The sequence below is a fragment of the Kazachstania africana genome, chromosome 3 (genome assembly GCF_000304475.1).
Source record: "Kazachstania africana CBS 2517 chromosome 3, complete genome".
NCBI classification, from domain to species: Eukaryota; Fungi; Ascomycota; class Saccharomycetes; order Saccharomycetales; family Saccharomycetaceae; genus Kazachstania; species Kazachstania africana.
In genome coordinates this window covers 940,307-958,924 of record NC_018942.1, presented here as the reverse complement: position 1 = coordinate 958,924, position 18,618 = coordinate 940,307, and the positions used below count along the sequence as shown (strand labels likewise).

General features: G+C 36.5%; 10 protein-coding genes across 10 annotated transcripts; 4 read left to right on the top strand and 6 right to left on the bottom strand.

Moving 5' to 3' along the window:
• Positions 1-522: 522 nt before the first annotated feature.
• Positions 523-2,163, top strand: BRE5 (Bre5p; the record flags this gene model as incomplete). Its single annotated transcript, XM_003956559.1, has 1 exon — positions 523-2,163. One exon carries the CDS (start codon positions 523-525, stop codon positions 2,161-2,163), a length of 1,641 nt encoding a protein of 546 aa, XP_003956608.1.
• Positions 2,164-3,817: 1,654 nt separating this feature from the next.
• On the top strand, positions 3,818-5,158 carry LYS9 (saccharopine dehydrogenase (NADP+, L-glutamate-forming); the record flags this gene model as incomplete). The annotated part of the gene is made up of 1 exon (XM_003956558.1): positions 3,818-5,158. One exon carries the CDS (start codon positions 3,818-3,820, stop codon positions 5,156-5,158), a length of 1,341 nt encoding a protein of 446 aa, XP_003956607.1.
• A 508-nt stretch (positions 5,159-5,666) lies between these two features.
• On the top strand, positions 5,667-6,314 carry MSO1 (Mso1p; the record flags this gene model as incomplete). The annotated part of the gene is made up of 1 exon (XM_003956557.1): positions 5,667-6,314. One exon carries the CDS (start codon positions 5,667-5,669, stop codon positions 6,312-6,314), a length of 648 nt encoding a protein of 215 aa, XP_003956606.1.
• Positions 6,315-6,402: 88 nt separating this feature from the next.
• Positions 6,403-7,569, bottom strand: KAFR0C04790 (putative aminophospholipid translocase regulatory protein; the record flags this gene model as incomplete). Its single annotated transcript, XM_003956556.1, has 1 exon — positions 6,403-7,569. The coding sequence occupies one exon, from the start codon at positions 7,567-7,569 to the stop codon at positions 6,403-6,405; it is 1,167 nt and encodes a 388-aa protein (XP_003956605.1).
• Positions 7,570-7,793: 224 nt separating this feature from the next.
• Positions 7,794-10,154, bottom strand: FPK1 (serine/threonine protein kinase FPK1; the record flags this gene model as incomplete). The annotated part of the gene is made up of 1 exon (XM_003956555.1): positions 7,794-10,154. The coding sequence occupies one exon, from the start codon at positions 10,152-10,154 to the stop codon at positions 7,794-7,796; it is 2,361 nt and encodes a 786-aa protein (XP_003956604.1).
• A 462-nt stretch (positions 10,155-10,616) lies between these two features.
• On the bottom strand, positions 10,617-11,027 carry TRM112 (RNA methylation protein TRM112; the record flags this gene model as incomplete). Its single annotated transcript, XM_003956554.1, has 1 exon — positions 10,617-11,027. One exon carries the CDS (start codon positions 11,025-11,027, stop codon positions 10,617-10,619), a length of 411 nt encoding a protein of 136 aa, XP_003956603.1.
• Positions 11,028-11,191: 164 nt separating this feature from the next.
• PET494 (Pet494p) lies at positions 11,192-12,454 on the bottom strand (the record flags this gene model as incomplete). The annotated part of the gene is made up of 1 exon (XM_003956553.1): positions 11,192-12,454. One exon carries the CDS (start codon positions 12,452-12,454, stop codon positions 11,192-11,194), a length of 1,263 nt encoding a protein of 420 aa, XP_003956602.1.
• Positions 12,455-12,703: 249 nt separating this feature from the next.
• On the bottom strand, positions 12,704-13,996 carry AGA1 (Aga1p; the record flags this gene model as incomplete). The annotated part of the gene is made up of 1 exon (XM_003956552.1): positions 12,704-13,996. The coding sequence occupies one exon, from the start codon at positions 13,994-13,996 to the stop codon at positions 12,704-12,706; it is 1,293 nt and encodes a 430-aa protein (XP_003956601.1).
• Positions 13,997-14,998: 1,002 nt separating this feature from the next.
• On the top strand, positions 14,999-16,996 carry TUP1 (chromatin-silencing transcriptional regulator TUP1; the record flags this gene model as incomplete). The annotated part of the gene is made up of 1 exon (XM_003956551.1): positions 14,999-16,996. One exon carries the CDS (start codon positions 14,999-15,001, stop codon positions 16,994-16,996), a length of 1,998 nt encoding a protein of 665 aa, XP_003956600.1.
• Positions 16,997-17,167: 171 nt separating this feature from the next.
• On the bottom strand, positions 17,168-18,358 carry MVD1 (diphosphomevalonate decarboxylase MVD1; the record flags this gene model as incomplete). Its single annotated transcript, XM_003956550.1, has 1 exon — positions 17,168-18,358. One exon carries the CDS (start codon positions 18,356-18,358, stop codon positions 17,168-17,170), a length of 1,191 nt encoding a protein of 396 aa, XP_003956599.1.
• Between the last annotated feature and the right edge of the window lie 260 nt (positions 18,359-18,618).

The following is an 18,618-nucleotide window of genomic DNA, read 5'->3' as shown; positions in this document are numbered from 1 at the left end:
CTTCTGGAAATGGGAAGTCCCTGGCGACAGCCTTGTCAGACAAAGACTCCTTTATATAAATCATCCAAATAGTAATTCACATCTTATCATTCTGTAACTTATGCACTATGATAACCGTAGAGTAATCTACAGATATAGATGAAGCTTCATATTACTTCAATTGCTCTATCAATTTAAATGAATTTTTAATCACGTGCTTTTTACTATTTTTTTTCAGCGAACTGCAACGAAAATAAAAAAAAAAATGGAAGTTGCTTCCAATAAGACATATTGGTTTGCCACCATAATTCACTTGAAAAGAGTAGCAATTCCTAAATTTAAGATACTTATTACTGTTAGTGTCCATTAGACATTTCACCAACATAAATTGGTGATATTTCGCTATCTGTCTCTCTTTAAGATCCTTTTTTAGTATCTTCAACTAAAATCCCAAGCATTCAAGGAGGATACCAATACATATTCGTCATTTTTTTTGTTGTTGCATACTAATCATACCCAGATAATAAAATAGGCACTGAAAAAATGTCTGCCACTGTTCAAGAAGTTGTTCATGCGTTCTTGCGAACCTATTACGAAAGAATGAAAACTAATCCTTCAAAACTATCAAACATGTATGCGAGCACAGCAGAGTTGACCCATGTGAACTATCAACAGCTTCCTTCTGATGACAGCGCTCTTGATTTCTTTCTGAACGATACATTGCCTACTGTAAAACTTACTGGTAAGGATAATATTAACAAATTTTTTACTAGAAATAATAAGAGAGTAAATGATCTGAAAGTTAAGCTTAATACAGTTGACTTTCAAACTACTGGTGCGTCTCATAAAAGCATATTACTGGTTACCACTGGTGAACTATTTTGGACTGATACTCCAGTTTATAGGTTTTGTCAGACTTTCATCTTGGTTCCTCTATTGAGAAATAATGACATATACGATATTTCGAATGATATTATCAGATTTATCCCCGATTATTTACAAGAGATAGAAATACAGGAGGAAAAAGAACCTGACTTTTCAGAAAAGGAGATTTCAGTGGAAGTAGAAGAAAAGCTTCCTCCCGTCAACAGTGAAAATGCTATAGCACATGAATCAGAATTTGAAGAAGAACCAACTGTGCCTGAAAAAGTTACTGCAAATGAGACAAAGAAAGAACAACTGGAAACTAAAGTAGAATCTGCACCAGAAGTGACAGATTCAAAGAAAGTAGAAGAAATTAGTTCAAAGAAGGAAAAGCCCGATGACAAAGTAAAAGAAAAGAAGCATTCTAAATTACATCAAGAGAAGAAACCTAAGAGTACTGAACCTAGCAAGTCTCATAGTTCTGAAAAGCACGGGACTGAAGAATCATCGAAAACTATTGATAAAAAAGAAAATAAGGAGAAACTATCCAAATCAGCATCTTCAAACAAGTTAAAGGAAAAATCCAAGGCTGAAGACTCAAAAATAGTGCCTGAGGAACAAGCAAAAGAAGATGCAACGGAAATTAAGCACAAGAAGAATGATGAAATACGAGATGATACCGATGTAGCTGCAAATGAACAAGTAGAGGTACAGAAGAATGAAAATTCGGAAAATCCCAATGAAGAAGGGTTGAAAGAAGTCAAGGAGCCTGCAAAACCAGCTCAATTTGCTAAACTGAGCTGGGCATCTAAGCTCACAGTTGGAGAGCCACAGAGAGATGCCAGGAAAATTGTTGTTACTAAGCCTACCACTGCATCAAATGATACTAATAAGAAAGAACACCAAAGGAAGAATAGTGACAAGAAATTCGATATGGGAAGTCGTAAAGAAAATACAAGTAACAGAAATAAAAAGAAAACTAACAATTATAGCGGCGTGAATAAAGAAGGCTATTTCCCAATCTATGTCAACAACACTATAGGTTTGAAGGAAGATGAATTAAAAAATACATTGATTAAAGAATTTGGACCTGTGATGAAAGTCACAAATGGGGATAGTTTTGCTGTAGTCGATTTTCAATTGCAATCGAGTCAATCAGAAGCCATAGAAAGGAAAAAGTTGATTGTAAATGACGTCGAAATCTCACTTGAGAGAAAAACTTCTAAGAAGTCATCTTCATCACAGAATGGGTTCTCAAATACACAAAAAAATTATAGAAAGCACAATACGATAAAAAAGAAAGACCAAGTCAGTGTATAAATAGAATAAATAACATACGAAAAAGATAAAAATTATGAAAAAAAATATAAAACTTAATATAACAAGGCATATGTACGATAAAATCATATCATTTATTATGAATTGACAGAGATTTTCGATGGCATTAGGATTCAACAGGACATATTCAATTATTGGATCTGTCTGAATGTGAAGCAGCGCTGATAATATGCACTGGGTCTATCCACCTATTTAGGACATTACTTGCGCCAAATTTAGTGAAACTTGCTGAAAAATATGCTCGAAGATAGAACTGCTTCTAGTAGACACTTAAGAAAGAGCTTACGAAATAAAAAAAACATAGTCCGTAGGACTTGCAATACATATAATGGTCAAAATCCAAGTATAAAGTGGTAATATCTTGTACAATTTATGTCGAAAGATGTTGCATGCCTTCAAAATGGAAAGAATTTAAAAATGAATTCAGTCCACTCTGTTCCTACACAAAGCCACCTGTACTCCGAAAAGTGCAAACAACCTCACATAGTAACATGCAAGTTCAATATATGGGATTCGTTTACCATAGCTATCTAGTTAGCGTCATAGATATGGAGATAAAGTCCCATAATCTTTTACTATAAGATAGAAAAAAAGTAGTGGATAGTTTTAATGAATCTGTTCGTTTTTTAAACCTTTTTGATATCGCAAAACATAGAAAATTTTTCGCCATGCCGCTATTACCACATTAGTATACCGGTCTTTTTTTTATTAGGGTTGGCATATAATGCTCAATAGGAACAGTGAATGTCTCTTTGGAAGCACTACATAGCAAATCAAAAATGATGTCTTATGTGATGCCAGAAGAATTGCAAGTAGTTCAATTCAAGCGAAACTGAACCGCCCAACTAAGCAAAGAAGTAGTTGTTTATGTAGCTGTGCACGATAGTTTGATAGCAGACTTAGCATCAAACTAAATGTATTGTAGTCCTTTCTTGCAATTTCACATATGACAGCGCTTTGTTGATTTTACTGGATGTCTCAATCGTTCTTGATCAGTCATCCGTCGCAAAAGCATTTCCACACCGGACTGTAGTCACACTATCATGTATTCCCTTTCGGAGACAAGATCAGTAGCAATTTCTGCAGCAAGACACATTTGATATAGGCTTATCTAATCATGGTAAAGCATCGATACAACGTCAGCCTTTACAGTGCATGGAACTTTTCCATTAGTTATGCCATGTGCTTCTGACACCAGCAAGCATTACTTCTGTCCCGGTGGACTGAAAAATCCACCGCGAAACTGAAAAGCGGAAAAAAAAAAGCACACCGAGACAAATTGTCTCGAATGATTTCCTGCTGAAATTTAAGATGTCGTCGAGCTTGTCTTTGCAGTTTTTTCCGGTGGAAAAAAGAAGACACAATTTACATACTACGGTGCTTTTCTAGTAGGCCCCCACTATGTTCTCCCGCTGAACTACATCCATTGAAGCAGGTCAGTGAGATGAGAATATGGAAGCCATCTTGGATGGAATGCACCACTGAGGCCTAATTCCTATGGGAAAGTATACTGATGACTGTTTTGTATTGTTTAGCAAACACATATATATATAAATATATACTTTGTGTCTTTGAGGTTAAGTATTTCGATCTCTTACGGTAAGTAAATACTAGAACGACAGAACTCAATTGAAAAATGGTTAAGAAAGTTCTACTTTTAGGTTCAGGCTTTGTCACTCAGCCGGTTGTTGATACTTTATCTGCAGACCCAAATATTGAAGTCACTGTTGCTTGTAGAACATTAGCTAATGCTCAAAGTTTAGCAGGATCATCAGGTTCAAGCGCTATTTCATTAGACGTTACTAATGACCAGAAGTTAGATGAGACTCTTTCGAAACATGATGTAGTCATTTCTTTGATTCCATACACCTTCCATCCAAATGTTGTTAAGAGTGCAATTAGGACAAAGAAACATGTTGTAACATCTTCATACATTTCCCCAGCACTAAGAGAATTGGAATCACAAATCAAAGATGCCGGTATCACTGTTATGAATGAAATCGGTCTAGATCCAGGTATTGACCATCTTTATGCTGTTAAAACTATCGATGAGGTTCACAAGGTTGGTGGTAAGATCAAATCATTTTTGTCATACTGTGGAGGGTTGCCAGCACCAGAAGATTCAGATAATCCATTGGGTTACAAATTCTCCTGGTCATCAAGAGGTGTCTTATTGGCATTAAGAAACTCCGCTAAGTACTGGAAGGATGGCGAAATTGTTAATATTAGTTCTGAAGACCTCATGAAATCTTCAAAACCATATTTCATTTACCCAGGATTTGCCTTCGTTTGTTATCCAAATAGAGATTCTACTGTTTTCAAAGATCTTTACAACATTCCAGAGGCTGAAACTGTCATTAGAGGTACTTTAAGATACCAAGGCTTCCCAGAATTCGTTAAAGTCCTAGTTGATATGGGAATGTTAGATGACACAGAAAATGAAATCTTCAGTAAGCCAATTCCATGGAATGACGCACTAAAGTGTTACCTAAAGAGCGAATCCTCTTCGAAAGAGGACTTAATAAAACGTATTGATGCATTGACAGTATGGAAGGATGACGAAGATAGACAAAGAATCATTTCCGGTCTTTCTTGGTTAGGTCTCTTTTCAGATACAAATTTTTCTCCAAAGGGCAATGCATTAGACACTTTATGCGCACGTCTTGAGGAATTGATGCAGTATGAAAAGGGGGAACGTGACATGGTAGTATTACAACACAAATTCGGTATCGAATGGGCTGATGGTACCACAGAAACAAGAGCATCTACCATGGTTGACTACGGTAAGGTCGGCGGTTATAGTTCAATGGCAGCAACTGTTGGTCTTCCAGTGTCTATCGCTACAAAGATGGTTCTCAATGGTACCATTAAGGGACCAGGTTTATTAGCTCCATACTCTCCAGAAATTAATGATCCTATAATGAAAGAATTGAAAGAGAAGTACGGTATTTACTTGAAGGAAAAGACCATTGAATAGATGTCGTATTCACGCAATGCAATTTAGTATGACCAACCAATGAATAAATTATGCCATATATCAAATATATATTTTTTCTTTAGTATTAGAATTTTCATGAAATCGTAAATCAGTTCCTTTCTGGTAGTTTGAACGTATACCTTGTGAATTAACACATAGTTTCAGATTAAATGCTTATTTCAAGTAAAAAGTTTAAGTTTAGTCTCTATTTGACGTTAATCATAAAAATCTTAGTAAGCAGAAAACATAAATTTGTTTTGTCAAAGCAGTTAGGCACAATATCGATTTCATACTTACTTTTGATAGAGGATAACATTAAATTAGATATAGAGAGCTCTATTCAATTATAGAGTATCTGCTTGTTTTGTATGTCTGCTACTATAATATTCGTATCTCGCTTTATTTAAGTCCACTTTTCCAAGTTTGACGATTATCATGAAAAATTGTGCCTGAAAAAACAGCCTTAGTTTTATAACTTACAAAATTAATTGGGAACCTTCATTAAATAATGTCTACACTAGCAAGTAACCAGAGCTCTGGTAATATATGGAGTAAGTTTAGAACATCTACAAAATCTTTATCTTCGTCATTCGCAAATTTATCGCTAAAAACTGAAACTGATGGTGATTCACCTACAAGCACCGTCGTCCATAAAGCTTTGGTAAAATATTATAAGCATCAGGAACCTTTCACAGGCTTTCCAGGTTGGTTGGGACATAAGGAAGATCTTCCAAGTGAACAAAAAATCCTTCAAAAACAAAATGAGCATATAGCAAAACAGAATAGACCTTCCAAGTTTGCTAATATAAGGAGAGCAGCTACTGATATTAAAGCACATCATTTGTCTTCCTCCTCTCAGGAACCAGATTTAGTACACCATCGTACAACCGCCGGAAGGGAGATGCATAATATCTATAATAAGGATAGCTCTAGTTCTTATACAGATGACTTCAGCTCTAGAGAGTTTACAAGTACCGCCGCCCCATTGAGATCTTCATCGAGTAGAGGACCACGTGTAGCAAGGCCAATGTGGACAGACTCTACTCCAGCATCACACATGCCATCAGGTGCAAATGAAAGCAGCAACCGTGAAACAACTCCGACATCCTCTCAGTTGATGACTGCCAGACTTCAACAGAGAAGAACGCAGTTTTAGTATATACAGCCATAAAAGACAACCTTACATACAACAATACTCATTAAAACAATATTATTTATTCTGTAAATGCTTAATATTTTATATACTACAATAGTTCCCTCGTTGGATTTTGAGCAAAGGGTTCATCTTGATAATAGAGTGGTTCGTAATTCAAATACGAGTGGCTAGCGGCTTCTCTGGGCTTTATTATTACATTGATAAGGAACAGTATAGAAGACAAAGTGCAAATACCTGCTATTATAAGAAATACTATGCCTAAAATCATGTTCTTTGCTCCAATTATAGTGTTTGTAGTTAACATGATTGATTTTGTACCATTAAAACTATCAACGGGATAATTTAGTGTTATGTCAAATTCGTAATTTCCATTGGGCAGATGTGTAGTATCATTTTTCAATGCTAATTTATAAAACTTAGGAAGTGCAGCTGCTCTCATCCAAATTTGAAATTCATCCCAGGTCTTCAAATTTGGTATGTTCGTATCATTATACCCATTAGGGAATAACTTAGCCCAGTTTGGTGGCGGCACTATATCTGAAGAACTATACTTTGTAGGACTATACCTATGACGGTCAGTTGACCAGGATGTTCCATTCGAAGTCAGAATATAGTCTGAAGTACCACTCTTTCCTGTTAATTTGGTACTGAATGTGTCATTGAACATTGAATTCGCAATTAATCCGCAGGGATATATCAGCTTTCCTGTAGCATTATCCACTTTCAATGGATCACAATTACTATCTAAGCTGTTTTTTGATACTGCTTTGCCTTTCAATTGGTCTATATCATAAGATTCCACATATTCCCTATGATTCTGATAAAAATTTGTCAATTTGTAATATATATTTATTGATGAATCGATATCATTGGGTATCTGGAACTGTAACCTACATATATTAATCGTTTCGTCATTATTACTGGATTGTGTTAGAATCCATTTTGGGGTTGTATCCATAGCTTTCTTGAAATGGAAGGTCAGTGCATCAGAAGGGATGTCCTGATATGATGTCGTTGAAGCTAAATTTAAGCATTGGTCGTACCTTATTTCCATATTTTGTACACCTATCACAGTGACTATCAAACCAACACCTATAGGTGCAAATATACATGCAATGCAAATCAACAGAGGAAGAACACTTTGTGGAGAAAGATTAATTTGCCATGCTCGAAGCCGCTGCTGCCTAAATGAAGTGTTTAGCGGTTTTCTCGACTTTCTTTTAGTCGAGCCTTCACTTTTCTGAAATAAGACCATCTATGAACCCAGAAATGTCCAAAAGTGCCTTATATCCTGTTTGCAACAGTTGACTGTGCTTGCTATGCATCAAGCGTAACGACGGTCTCATTTCATTTTTCATATAAAATCGACAACGCCCCACGAGAAAATAAAATAGAATAGGCTGCAAATAATTATAATGAGAAGTTTTTCGAGAGGAATATGTATATATATGACGGATTAATATAGTTACATACTGGGACTTATTTCTTGAAAAAGTTTCTGTGACTATTACTCCTTGATCTGTTAGAATTCGGAGTATATGAAATTTTACCATAGGAATTGTTGTCACCGTAAATTAAGGAATCGTTGTCCTTTTCCATCAGACTCATGGAATTGAAATCGTGGAAAGGATTATCCTCAGAAATTTCATCGTCATTCTCTACACGTTCTTGAAACATTATTTTTTCTAGTTCCTCCAGAGAAGATTTTTTATTTTCACCATCGAGATCTTCATTGTTTGTAGCGTCCTGTCTCTTCTTATTTTTGGATAGTTTCGTAAAATCATAACCATTTTCGGTAAGAACAGGTATCAAAGGAGGTTCTTGATTTCTTAGAAAAGACCACTGAACTTTTTTGAAAAAAGGATGCCTTTTGATATCTGCTGCCCCCATCTTAGAACCCAATCTCTTTTGTTCATTCTTGCATAATAGTTTTTTGATCAAATCCTTACAATTTCTGGAGACATCATTATTATTGGGAAATGTGACCTCATTTTTCAAAATATTACAGAAAGTTTCATTGGTGTTTGATCCTTTGAAAGGCGTAAAGCCAAAAAGCATCTCATAGATTAATATACCCAATGTCCACCAATCTACTGCAGCAGTGTGACCATTACCTCGTATAACCTCCGGTGCAATATATTCTTCTGTGCCGACGAATGAATTGGTTCTGAATCCATCTGAAAATACCTTTGTATCTATCATTGTATTTGATCTACTTCTTTTACCTGAAGAAGATGATGATGGGGGTGTTATAATCATAGGAGTCTTTACTTTACCTGAGTCATTTGCCTGGACAGATAAATCAAAATCTGAAAGCATGATATGCCCAGATTTATGTAAAAGAATGTTTTCTGGTTTCAAATCTCTATATATGAAACCTAACAGATGCAAATATTCTAATGCCGCTGTGACCTCACTTGCATAAAACCTAGCGTCGCCCTCTGAAATGCACTTACTCTTTCTCGTTTGTAAAGCCCTGAAAAACTCACCTCCCATACAATATTCCATACAAAGATATAAGTAGTCCTCTGTCTGGAATGAATGGTATAGCGTAACAATAAATGGATGATTACTAGAGGCAAGGATTTCCTGTTCCGTCAAAATTCTTTTAATTTTCTTTCTTTTGATCATTTCCCCCTTGGTCAGAATCTTCAAAGCATACAATCTATTACTAGCCTTCTCCTTGACCAGATACACTTTACCTACATCACCTTGACCTAGTAACCTAATCTTCTCAAAGGATTGTGGACTAACTCTAATATCCTGGAATTTGTTGCTAAAAGATTTATTTCTTAAGCGGCGAGACCTTTTTGGCTCTACAACGTCAGCACCCTTTGGATGTTGAATATGTAAACCCAGCTGTGTTCCGTTATCCAACGATGTTTGATGTGATTTGATATTGGTCTTCAATTTATTTTCTGGTTCTGACGTGGCCCTCCGTAATGCAAACTTAGAATTTTCATCCGTGGACCCAACACCCTGTTTCTCATTATTTTCAATCCCAATAACGATAGATGGAAACGCCTGCAAATCATCTGGGCTAACAAATGAAGATTCTGATGATTCCTTTAACGAAGATGTATATACTTCCTTTTTTGGAGGAGCTCTATCACCTCCATTATGAAACTTATCAGAGGCATGGTTGAATTCGTCCAACTCCTCATTTTCATCTATTCCATTCAATGATGAACTACTTACGTTTTTGTAGGATGGCAATAAACTTGAATTGTTTGCAGTAGTATTTGAAAGTTCATCGGATTGTATGCTGTTTTGATTATCATTACTGACATGAAGAAAGCTCTTAAATTGACTAGAAAGATTACTAGTGGAAGAAGGTGGCTTTTCCGTAGTTGAAGATTGGCCTGAATGAGATGATGAGGAATGTTGTTTTTCATATGTTGCGTTCTGAGCTGTCTCATAAGGATGATAATGATCTTCCAAATGTGCATTTTTTGGTGACTTAGGAAAGTTGGTAGACGGTATGTGACTAAAATTTTCGTCATCTGCAGGTGCTAAGGGACTAATGTGCTTGATTTTGGGAATATTGATTTCATCACTGCCTGATCTTAAGCTTGCTTCAGAGCCAAAAAGACTTCTTAACTTTGAAAATTTTGACCCTAAAGGAGAATTAGTATCAGGGCTCGATGCTTTTGAGTCTTCGAAATAATTGTGACTACTCGAATTTGACTTCTTATGGTCCGACATAGTGCCCGATAAAGAAGCGTTTGAACTGCTTGTACTGCGCTTCCACGATTTGGACAGCAGCTTATTGAAAGATTTGCTTCTTCCTTTCGGGTTTATTGGGATCGGCTTCTCTAGTGTGTCTTGAGGTTCATTCATGGAGAAATATTGACTCTCCTATTTATCCTTGGTTGAAAACACCTATCTTTATTTAGTCTTTGACTTACTAAAACTCACAAAATTAGAGCCTTCCACCTTGAATCAATATGTATTATCTGAAGCAAAGAGGGATGTCTCCGCAATGTTTGTTCAATATTTAATGCAAACCAAACTTGTCTTTCTTACTTACTTCGTTTAATGCATTTGCTCGATCCTTTCCGCTTTTCGCCCTTCTCCATGTTAAAAGAAATTTGAAATTTCAGCCACCTTTATATGAGAAAGAGATACTTCCACAGCAATAAGCTTTGAACTCTCCAGCTTTGTGACCGTTCTCAAACTGTGTTTGATGGAAGCTTAGAATTGTTGAATTCAATATGTTAGGTATTTGCCAAATTAATGGAAGGTGTTCCATGCCTATTAATAATATACAGTTTTACTTACGTCTTATATAAACTGGCCCGTCTAAGCCAAGTGAGGTGGTAACAATAAGTTTGGAATGCTATTCTTGATGTAATAGATGTGGCCACAGTTTTTGCACTTCATTTCACCTTCTACAATGTTAGTTTGGACAAGTAAAACGTGTAAATCTCTTAAAACAGCTTGTTCATCTTCATTTAGTTCATCAACGGAAGTAGAGCTGAACACCGGCTTATTTGGGGGAAGTGTGGTGTTACCTAAATCAGCTGCAACAGAAAGCACAGCATCCCAGTCGACCCTGTCTAAGATGTTCAAAAGAAATTCGGGATTGAGCTCGATGCTTTCATCTTGAACTAATTCACACTTGGATCCATCGTATTGCAAAGGAAAACTGTCGTTGCTTGTGTCACATGTTCTAACAGAACATTTTAGAAAATTGGTCGTCAAAAATTTCATTGTATAATATAACTTTATTCGTTTGGTCTTGTTTTTGGGACTGTAGTAAAACCAGAAAGCATCGCAAAATTTTTATGCATTTTTTTTCTTAGAAAAACGTCAAGTTGGTATCAAGAGAATATATGATTTGTTATGGGATATATAAGTGTATACACATCGATAGATTATCTCGGTATTGACGATAGTAGCCACAGTAGCCTTTTATTTTCACTTAAAGATTCATAATATTCGGACTCAAGTGGTGGTTTGCTTTTGCCAGCTAAAGAAATTCGTACCTTCTTGTACTTATCGATATATCCGTTATTTTTAAGTATGTGCATTATTCTTACAAGTTCGGTATTACAGTCATGGAAATGAGCTTGTTGGATACAGCCTTGTAATGCGTTCAGCAGTGTGTCTAACTCTATGGAATCGTTTTTGAAAAAAAACTTCCTTCTCTTATTCTCCGGATTTATTATGATAGATAAGTATTTATTGAACAATTCTGTATCATCATTCGATTCTATCAACAATGTATTAAATAATGATTCCTGACTTTTTGTGCTCTTTTTGAGTAGGCTCGAATTGTCGTAAATCCAATATCTGATCAATTTTTTAAAATTTCTCGAGCGTACGTTGCCATAAAATCGTGCAAAATCATCGATACTATTCAACTCATTGTCATATAACTCCCGACATAACAGTTGAAAACTTTTATTCGGACACTTTTGCCAATTAGGGAACTTAAAGTGATCCACTTTGGTTAGATCCTGAAATAATTTCGAACAATCAGATTTCCAGATTTTATAAAATTGATTAAGATTTGATTTTAGAGTTATCCCTTTGTTCATGATTTGAGAATTATTATGTTTCATAATACTAATATGATGAAACCATTCCCTAAAACCATTTTTCTTCTTACTGTATGGTTCAGAAATCACATCTTGATAAAGCTGATAGGCGTATATCATATGGAACAATGATATTTTACAAAGTAACGGATTGAATGAATCCATTTTACCAGCTTCGTCCATCGAGACCGATTTTGCGATGTATGGTTCCAGTGGACTATCGGTAGCTACCAGTTCAAGCTGTTTCCTTTGCAATTGTTGCAATAATTGTCTTTTCAAAGTCTCTAATTTTTCAATTTGTAAAAGCTGCCTCTTATGATTTAGCTGATCTAAATGTCGGTTTACCATAATTTCTTCATCACCAAGATCAAAAGAACCCCCATTATGCGCTAATGTAGTATATGTAATTAATCCAATCAAAGTGATTACATTCGTGGTGACAAACATTACGTTTCCTGGTGCATTGAAATATCGCCAAAGAGTCTGAGTTAAATTTGGTTTGTAGTTAGGCAATAGTCCATTCGGCCTCATACCCGGTCGTCCCCTCATATAAAATCGTATACATTTAAATCGACATAAAGTGTACTTGGTTGACATTGCCAGAGAACTCAGAAAGATGGATAATTATAAAAAACCTGCTCGAGATATTGTTTATCATTAACTATTTTTAGCTCTCCTTCTTTAAGAAATGAAAAGTCCGATGAGCGTCAATCCGAAAAATTGTAATTAAAAGTTATTGGATGTGTGGTTATATAAACAATAAATGAACTAAGTATATATAAAACGTGATAATGAAAGTAGATAAGAGTGTTCCCGTTGAATTTGACCCTAAGAGTATCTTTGCCCTTAGTTTGATAGAATAATCATTAGTCCCATTAATAAAGTGTCGAATGGTGATTTTTTAGCGGCACTTCCTTCGTAGATACTTACATGCTCTGTACTTGTAGTAGAGCTAGAGGTTTGCACGCGTAGTGAGCCAGTTGATCTTGTAGTTGTGACTGGTATAGAATATATGACAGTTGCTGTTGATGTATTTGGTTTGGTAGAGGAAGAACTTGTAGAAATGGAAGAAGGTATGGAGGTGGTGGTAGCGGAAGCACTGGAAACGTGTATATTTGAAGAGGAAAGCGATGAAGCGCTGCGAGCAGAAATGGAAGAGCTTTTAGTTGTCATAGTTTCGATGCTGATATGGTTGGAGCTAGTTGTTGGAACAACATCAGAGGTAGCAGACACGGTGGTAGATGTAGTTGATTCTGAAACTTTTCCACTGGGTGTCACATTTTTCATACCAGAGCATATATCGTTAGTACAAATTTCGATAGTAGCTGATGAAGAGTCATTGAATGGGCATGTTGTTGTATATATGCTGGTAATTTTGCTGATGGTCGTGGTGATAGTGTCAATTGATTCTGATGGCGTTGTTGTAGCAGAGGTGGAATTAGCAAAGGATGACATATGGCTGGTGGATACGGCAGAAGTAATTGGGGTGGAGGAAAGTATGGAGGAGGTCAGGCTTGTACTCGAGGAAGAAGACACAGAGGAAGAAGCCACAGAAGAAAAAATCAGGGAAGAAGTTATGCTTGACGACGAGGCAGCAGTAGAGATACTGCTACTTGAAGAGGAAACGAGAGTGGAAGTTGCTTCACTGGAAGAAGAAGAAGAAGTAGATATGCTGGATGAAGAATCAACTTCACTAGAAGATGTAGAAATGACACTTGATGATCTAGTGGTTGATAAAGTGCTACCTGATGAGACAGTACTGGAAGATGGGGCAATACTGGATGATGAAACAATACTGGACGATGGGGCAATACTGGACGATGAAACAATACTGGACGATGAGGAAATACTGGATGAGACGATACTGGAAGATGAAGATGTCTCTGTACAACGAGTACACACTGTTTCAGTTGTTGTCGACATTATTTCGATAGTTTCTGTAGAGACAATGGATTCACTTGATGTGACAGAAGAACTTGACACTAATGGAATGCTACTGGAGCTTTGTGAGATAGTGGATGTGACACAAGTTGGACAATAATATGAAGTGACTGTGGATGTTATGCCGACAACAGTAGTAGTCAAACTCAAAGCAGCAGCAAGTCTAAAAAGAAAGATACTTAAAATGAAGGTCTTCATGATTGATTTTATTTGGATACAGTAATTTTATTTTACACCAATATTCGAAGCAAGATATCCATCATGTCAATCTCTTATATTTATACGTTCGGTTTTTTTGGATCATCCATAGTCATCTTGTTTCCATTTCAGACACAATGCCCCACCATCATCACTATTAAACCTCAAAACATTAAAACGGTTACTCAAACGGTACAATGCCATATCTATTTTGAATTTTCTGCAGATGCAATCATGTTTCCTACCCGATTAGGAAATTTACATGAAACAAAACGACGCCTTCAAAAATTTCTAGCTGCTTTTGGACGGAAGTGAGGGTATCAGGATCTGACATACCAGACTCAGCTTCAAACAATCGGTATGCATATCAAGAATGACTGATTTCCCAAGAGAAATATGCAGGACGCGCGTAATTGAAAATAGCATGGCTTATTTGCCTTTCAGGAACTGCAGACAACGTGAGATCAGTTCAAATACAACTGTTCTCGCCATGAATTAACCAAATCAATGTTGTTGGGCCAGACCGAGGTCTCAGATATAAACTTTCAAGAGGTACTCCGCAGTTGAGCCATTCAGGCTATCTTTAACGTTTCATGATGACACTCTTCGTGACATTCGATTGTGATAGAACACCGTAAAACACGACGCAGCAAAAATACATATACATTTTTTTAAGATTTGGATAGATGGCTAAGCCCGTGGTATGTTTTTGGGATCGACTGGCTCTGTTCACACATTTGTTTGTAAACTTGGTTACATGCTGGACCAAATCGATTGACTTGGCTATTTCTCATTGTTCATACTAAATTTAAGCACTTCGCATCCATCGCTAAAGCTGTTGAAGCAAGCAAATAAATTTTTGTAGTATCTTCGGGTAACGGATTGCAGAAGAATTCCATTTGAATTTGAAAATTTTGAATAAGAAAAAGGAAAAAAAAACAACAACAACAACGAGTAGTTAACTATACTCGATTTAGACAAATAGAAAAAAGAGATTTCAAGATGTCTACAGCTGCTGCTGCTTCTCAAAACAAATTGAATGAACTGTTGGAAGCAATAAGACAAGAATTTGCCAATGTTTCTCAGGAAGCTAATACCTACCGTTTGCAGAATCAGAAAGATTATGATTATAAGATAAACCAACACCTTGCTGAGATGCAGCAGATCAGAAACACTGTTTATGAATTAGAATTGTCACATAGAAAATTAAAAGATTCCTACCAGGAAGAAATTAATAGATTGAAATTGGAGTTAAATCAAAAGGATCAACAAATCGCTTCTTTGTCACAACATGCTCAATCTCACGTCCCAAGTACAACAAATACCACTACTTCAGCTCCTCAAGATTCTGCAACTATGAGTACTGCTAATGTGGCAACCGCAACTCCAAATGTAGCCGTCACTGCAAACATAACAGGTCAAGCAGCAGGTTCTGCTAGTCTACCACAACCTAATACGGCAGCTACACCAGGCACTGCTACAAATACCAATGGTCCTACTTTGGCCCCTCTAATTAGTGCCTTAGGATCTCAATTACAACCTCTACAAGTTCCCGGTCAACAACAACAAGTACCTCCACAACAACCTGCTGCTCAACTTCAACAGCAAGTTCCTGAGGCCACAACCCAACAGTATCAACCTGCTGTTGCTGCTGCCGCCCCTGTTGTTGCAGCTCCTACAGTCACTGAACCACAGGACCAGGCAACCAAACCAAAAGAAGAAGTAGAGAAAAATGACAAAGAACACTATTTAGTTCCATTTGACCAAAGAGCCTCACAATTGAAGGCTATTCCACCCTTCCTATTGGATTTGGATGCTCAACAGGTCCCTGCACATTTGAAAAAGCTAGCTGAAGACTATTATATCTTATACAACCCGGCTTTGCCACGTAACCTTGATGTCGAATTACACGCATCTCTAGATCATTCTTCCGTTGTGTGTTGTGTTAAATTCAGTAACGATGGTGAATACTTGGCTACTGGTTGTAATAAGACTAGTCAAATCTATAAAGTTTCTACTGGTGAATTGATAGCAAAACTTTCCGACGACAATGCAAACAGTGCTGTTTCAAGTAACAATAACGATCAAAATGCTCCAGCTAACGTTAATGGTGCTAATGCTAATTCTGGCAACAACACCAATTCTAATGATTTATACATTCGTTCGGTATGTTTTTCACCAGATGGTAAATTTTTAGCAACTGGTGCCGAAGATAAATTGATTAGAATCTGGGATATTCAACAAAGAAAGATCGTTATGGTTCTACAAGGTCATGACCAAGATGTTTACTCGCTAGATTACTTCCCATCTGGTGATAAGCTAGTTTCTGGTTCAGGTGACAGAACTGTCAGAATCTGGGATTTGAAAACAGGTCAATGTTCGTTGACTTTATCCATAGAGGATGGTGTTACTACAGTTGCTGTTTCTCCAGGTGACGGCAAATTCATCGCTGCGGGTTCCTTAGACCGTGCCGTCCGTGTTTGGGATTCAGAAACCGGCTTTCTTGTCGAAAGATTGGACTCTGAAAATGAATTAGGAACCGGCCACAAGGATTCTGTTTATAGTGTTGTTTTCACTAAAGACGGTAATAAAGTTGTATCTGGCTCTTTGGATAGATCAGTTAAACTTTGGAACTTACGTGATAATAATGCTAACAGTAGTAGTAACAATAGCAATAAGAGTAATGCCACTTGTGATGTCACTTATGTGGGTCACAAAGATTTTGTTCTTTCTGTAACAACTACTGCCAATGACGAATATATTCTATCAGGTTCAAAAGATCGTGGTGTGCTATTCTGGGACACTAAATCAGGTAATCCACTACTTATGTTACAAGGCCACAGAAATTCTGTTATTTCTGTTGCAGTTGCAAACAGAACTCCATTAGGGCCAAAATACCAAGTCTTTGCAACAGGTTCAGGTGATTGCAGGGCAAGAATTTGGAAGTTCTCGAAGATTGACGATACTGAAAATTCTGAAAATAAAATCACAGAAGTGTAGATTAGAAATTAAAGAAAATAAAAATGGATTGCTGTAGGATGTTATGAAATTCATTGATGTCAAACCATTTTTTCCATTTTTTTCATTTTTCTGTAGAATTAGTAAATATATATGAATATGTGTTAAAATAGAAAAAAAATAAATAAAATATTATATAATGATCTAATAAAATTATTTTGGTGAGCCAGTCGATTCATCAATTAAGCATTCATTCGTTGATTGTGGACCACTACCAACTTTGGTTAGAATTACTCTATTAATACCCTCGTACAATTCACTATCCATTTGAAAAGTTATTTTGTCCTTGTATTCAACAAATAGTTTTTCGAAAGATTGCAATTCAGGTTCGGTGTATTTATTTGCCCATCCTTCAACTTTTTTTAATAAAGTGTAGATAAATGCAAATATCTTAGCTTCATCTTTTTCTAAATAATATAGCACAGCATTTGGACCTGCGTCAAATGTGTATGCCACAATTACTTCTCCGAAGAATTCATTTATCGAATGTATTAACCTGATAATTTTTTTGGAAGTATCATTCATGTAAAAGATCGGAGGATAAGAATCCAAACAAGTAGCATGGAATGAGTTTGAGTCTTTCATTGTTAATTCAGCAAATTCTTTGAAATTTTTATTCCTAATGGCAGTCTTCATTTCTTCAAAGCGTCTTGGTACGACGTTATTGATTCTTTCTTTGAATAAATCAGATGTATGGACTGTTAATTGCATTCCTTGAGTAGATGGAGTATCCTTCTTTACGTCACTTACCACAAGAATGGCTGCTTTCATCTCAGGCCACTCATCCATGGAAGCCACAGGAACAGCCATTGAATCTTCACCGTTAGCTAATTGACCCATCTCCCACGCTACATAACCACCAAATAAAGACCTACAAGCAGAACCTGACCCTTTACGAGCAATTTTTGATAATTCGGACATGGATTGTGGTAACTGATATAATTTTGCAATCGCTACCACTAAGGCTGCAAAGCCGGCAGCTGAGGAGGCAAGACCGGCAGCTGTAGGAAAATTATTCTCAGAAACAATATGTAACTTCCATTGAGAGAATCTAGGTAAGGACTTATCATTCACTTCCATTTCTTCTCTCAAAGAGCGCAAATCTTTCAAACAATCCTGTGTCCTCTTACTGTCTAACGACTCTTCTTTGCCATTGATCCACAGCGTGTCTTTATTAAACGATTCACTGGTAGCGACAGAAGTCAAAGTTCTCAAATCATCCTGGGATAATGTCACTGAAATGGAAGAATTTGTTGGTAAATTCAAGTCCGCATCTCTTTTACCCCAATATTTTAGAGTAGCAATATTAACAGGAGCAGTTGTAGACGCAATATGGATACTCATTATCAATTGGGAGTTAGCTTACGGGATTTTGGTCACCAAATTGTGTGCTGTTTCCAAATAACATTAGAGCTTTATATACCTTTTAGAAGATCCTAAATTTCTGCTCTTTTTTTTTTTCAGTAGTCGAGGATATTTCGTCTTTAAAAATCTATCGGGAATGGCTTAGAAACGCAGCATTTGATGCAATCATCGAGAACTTTTAGATTAGTTCAACTAGTTGTGCCACTGTGGGTAGTGGTGAAAGAATATATGTATGGCCT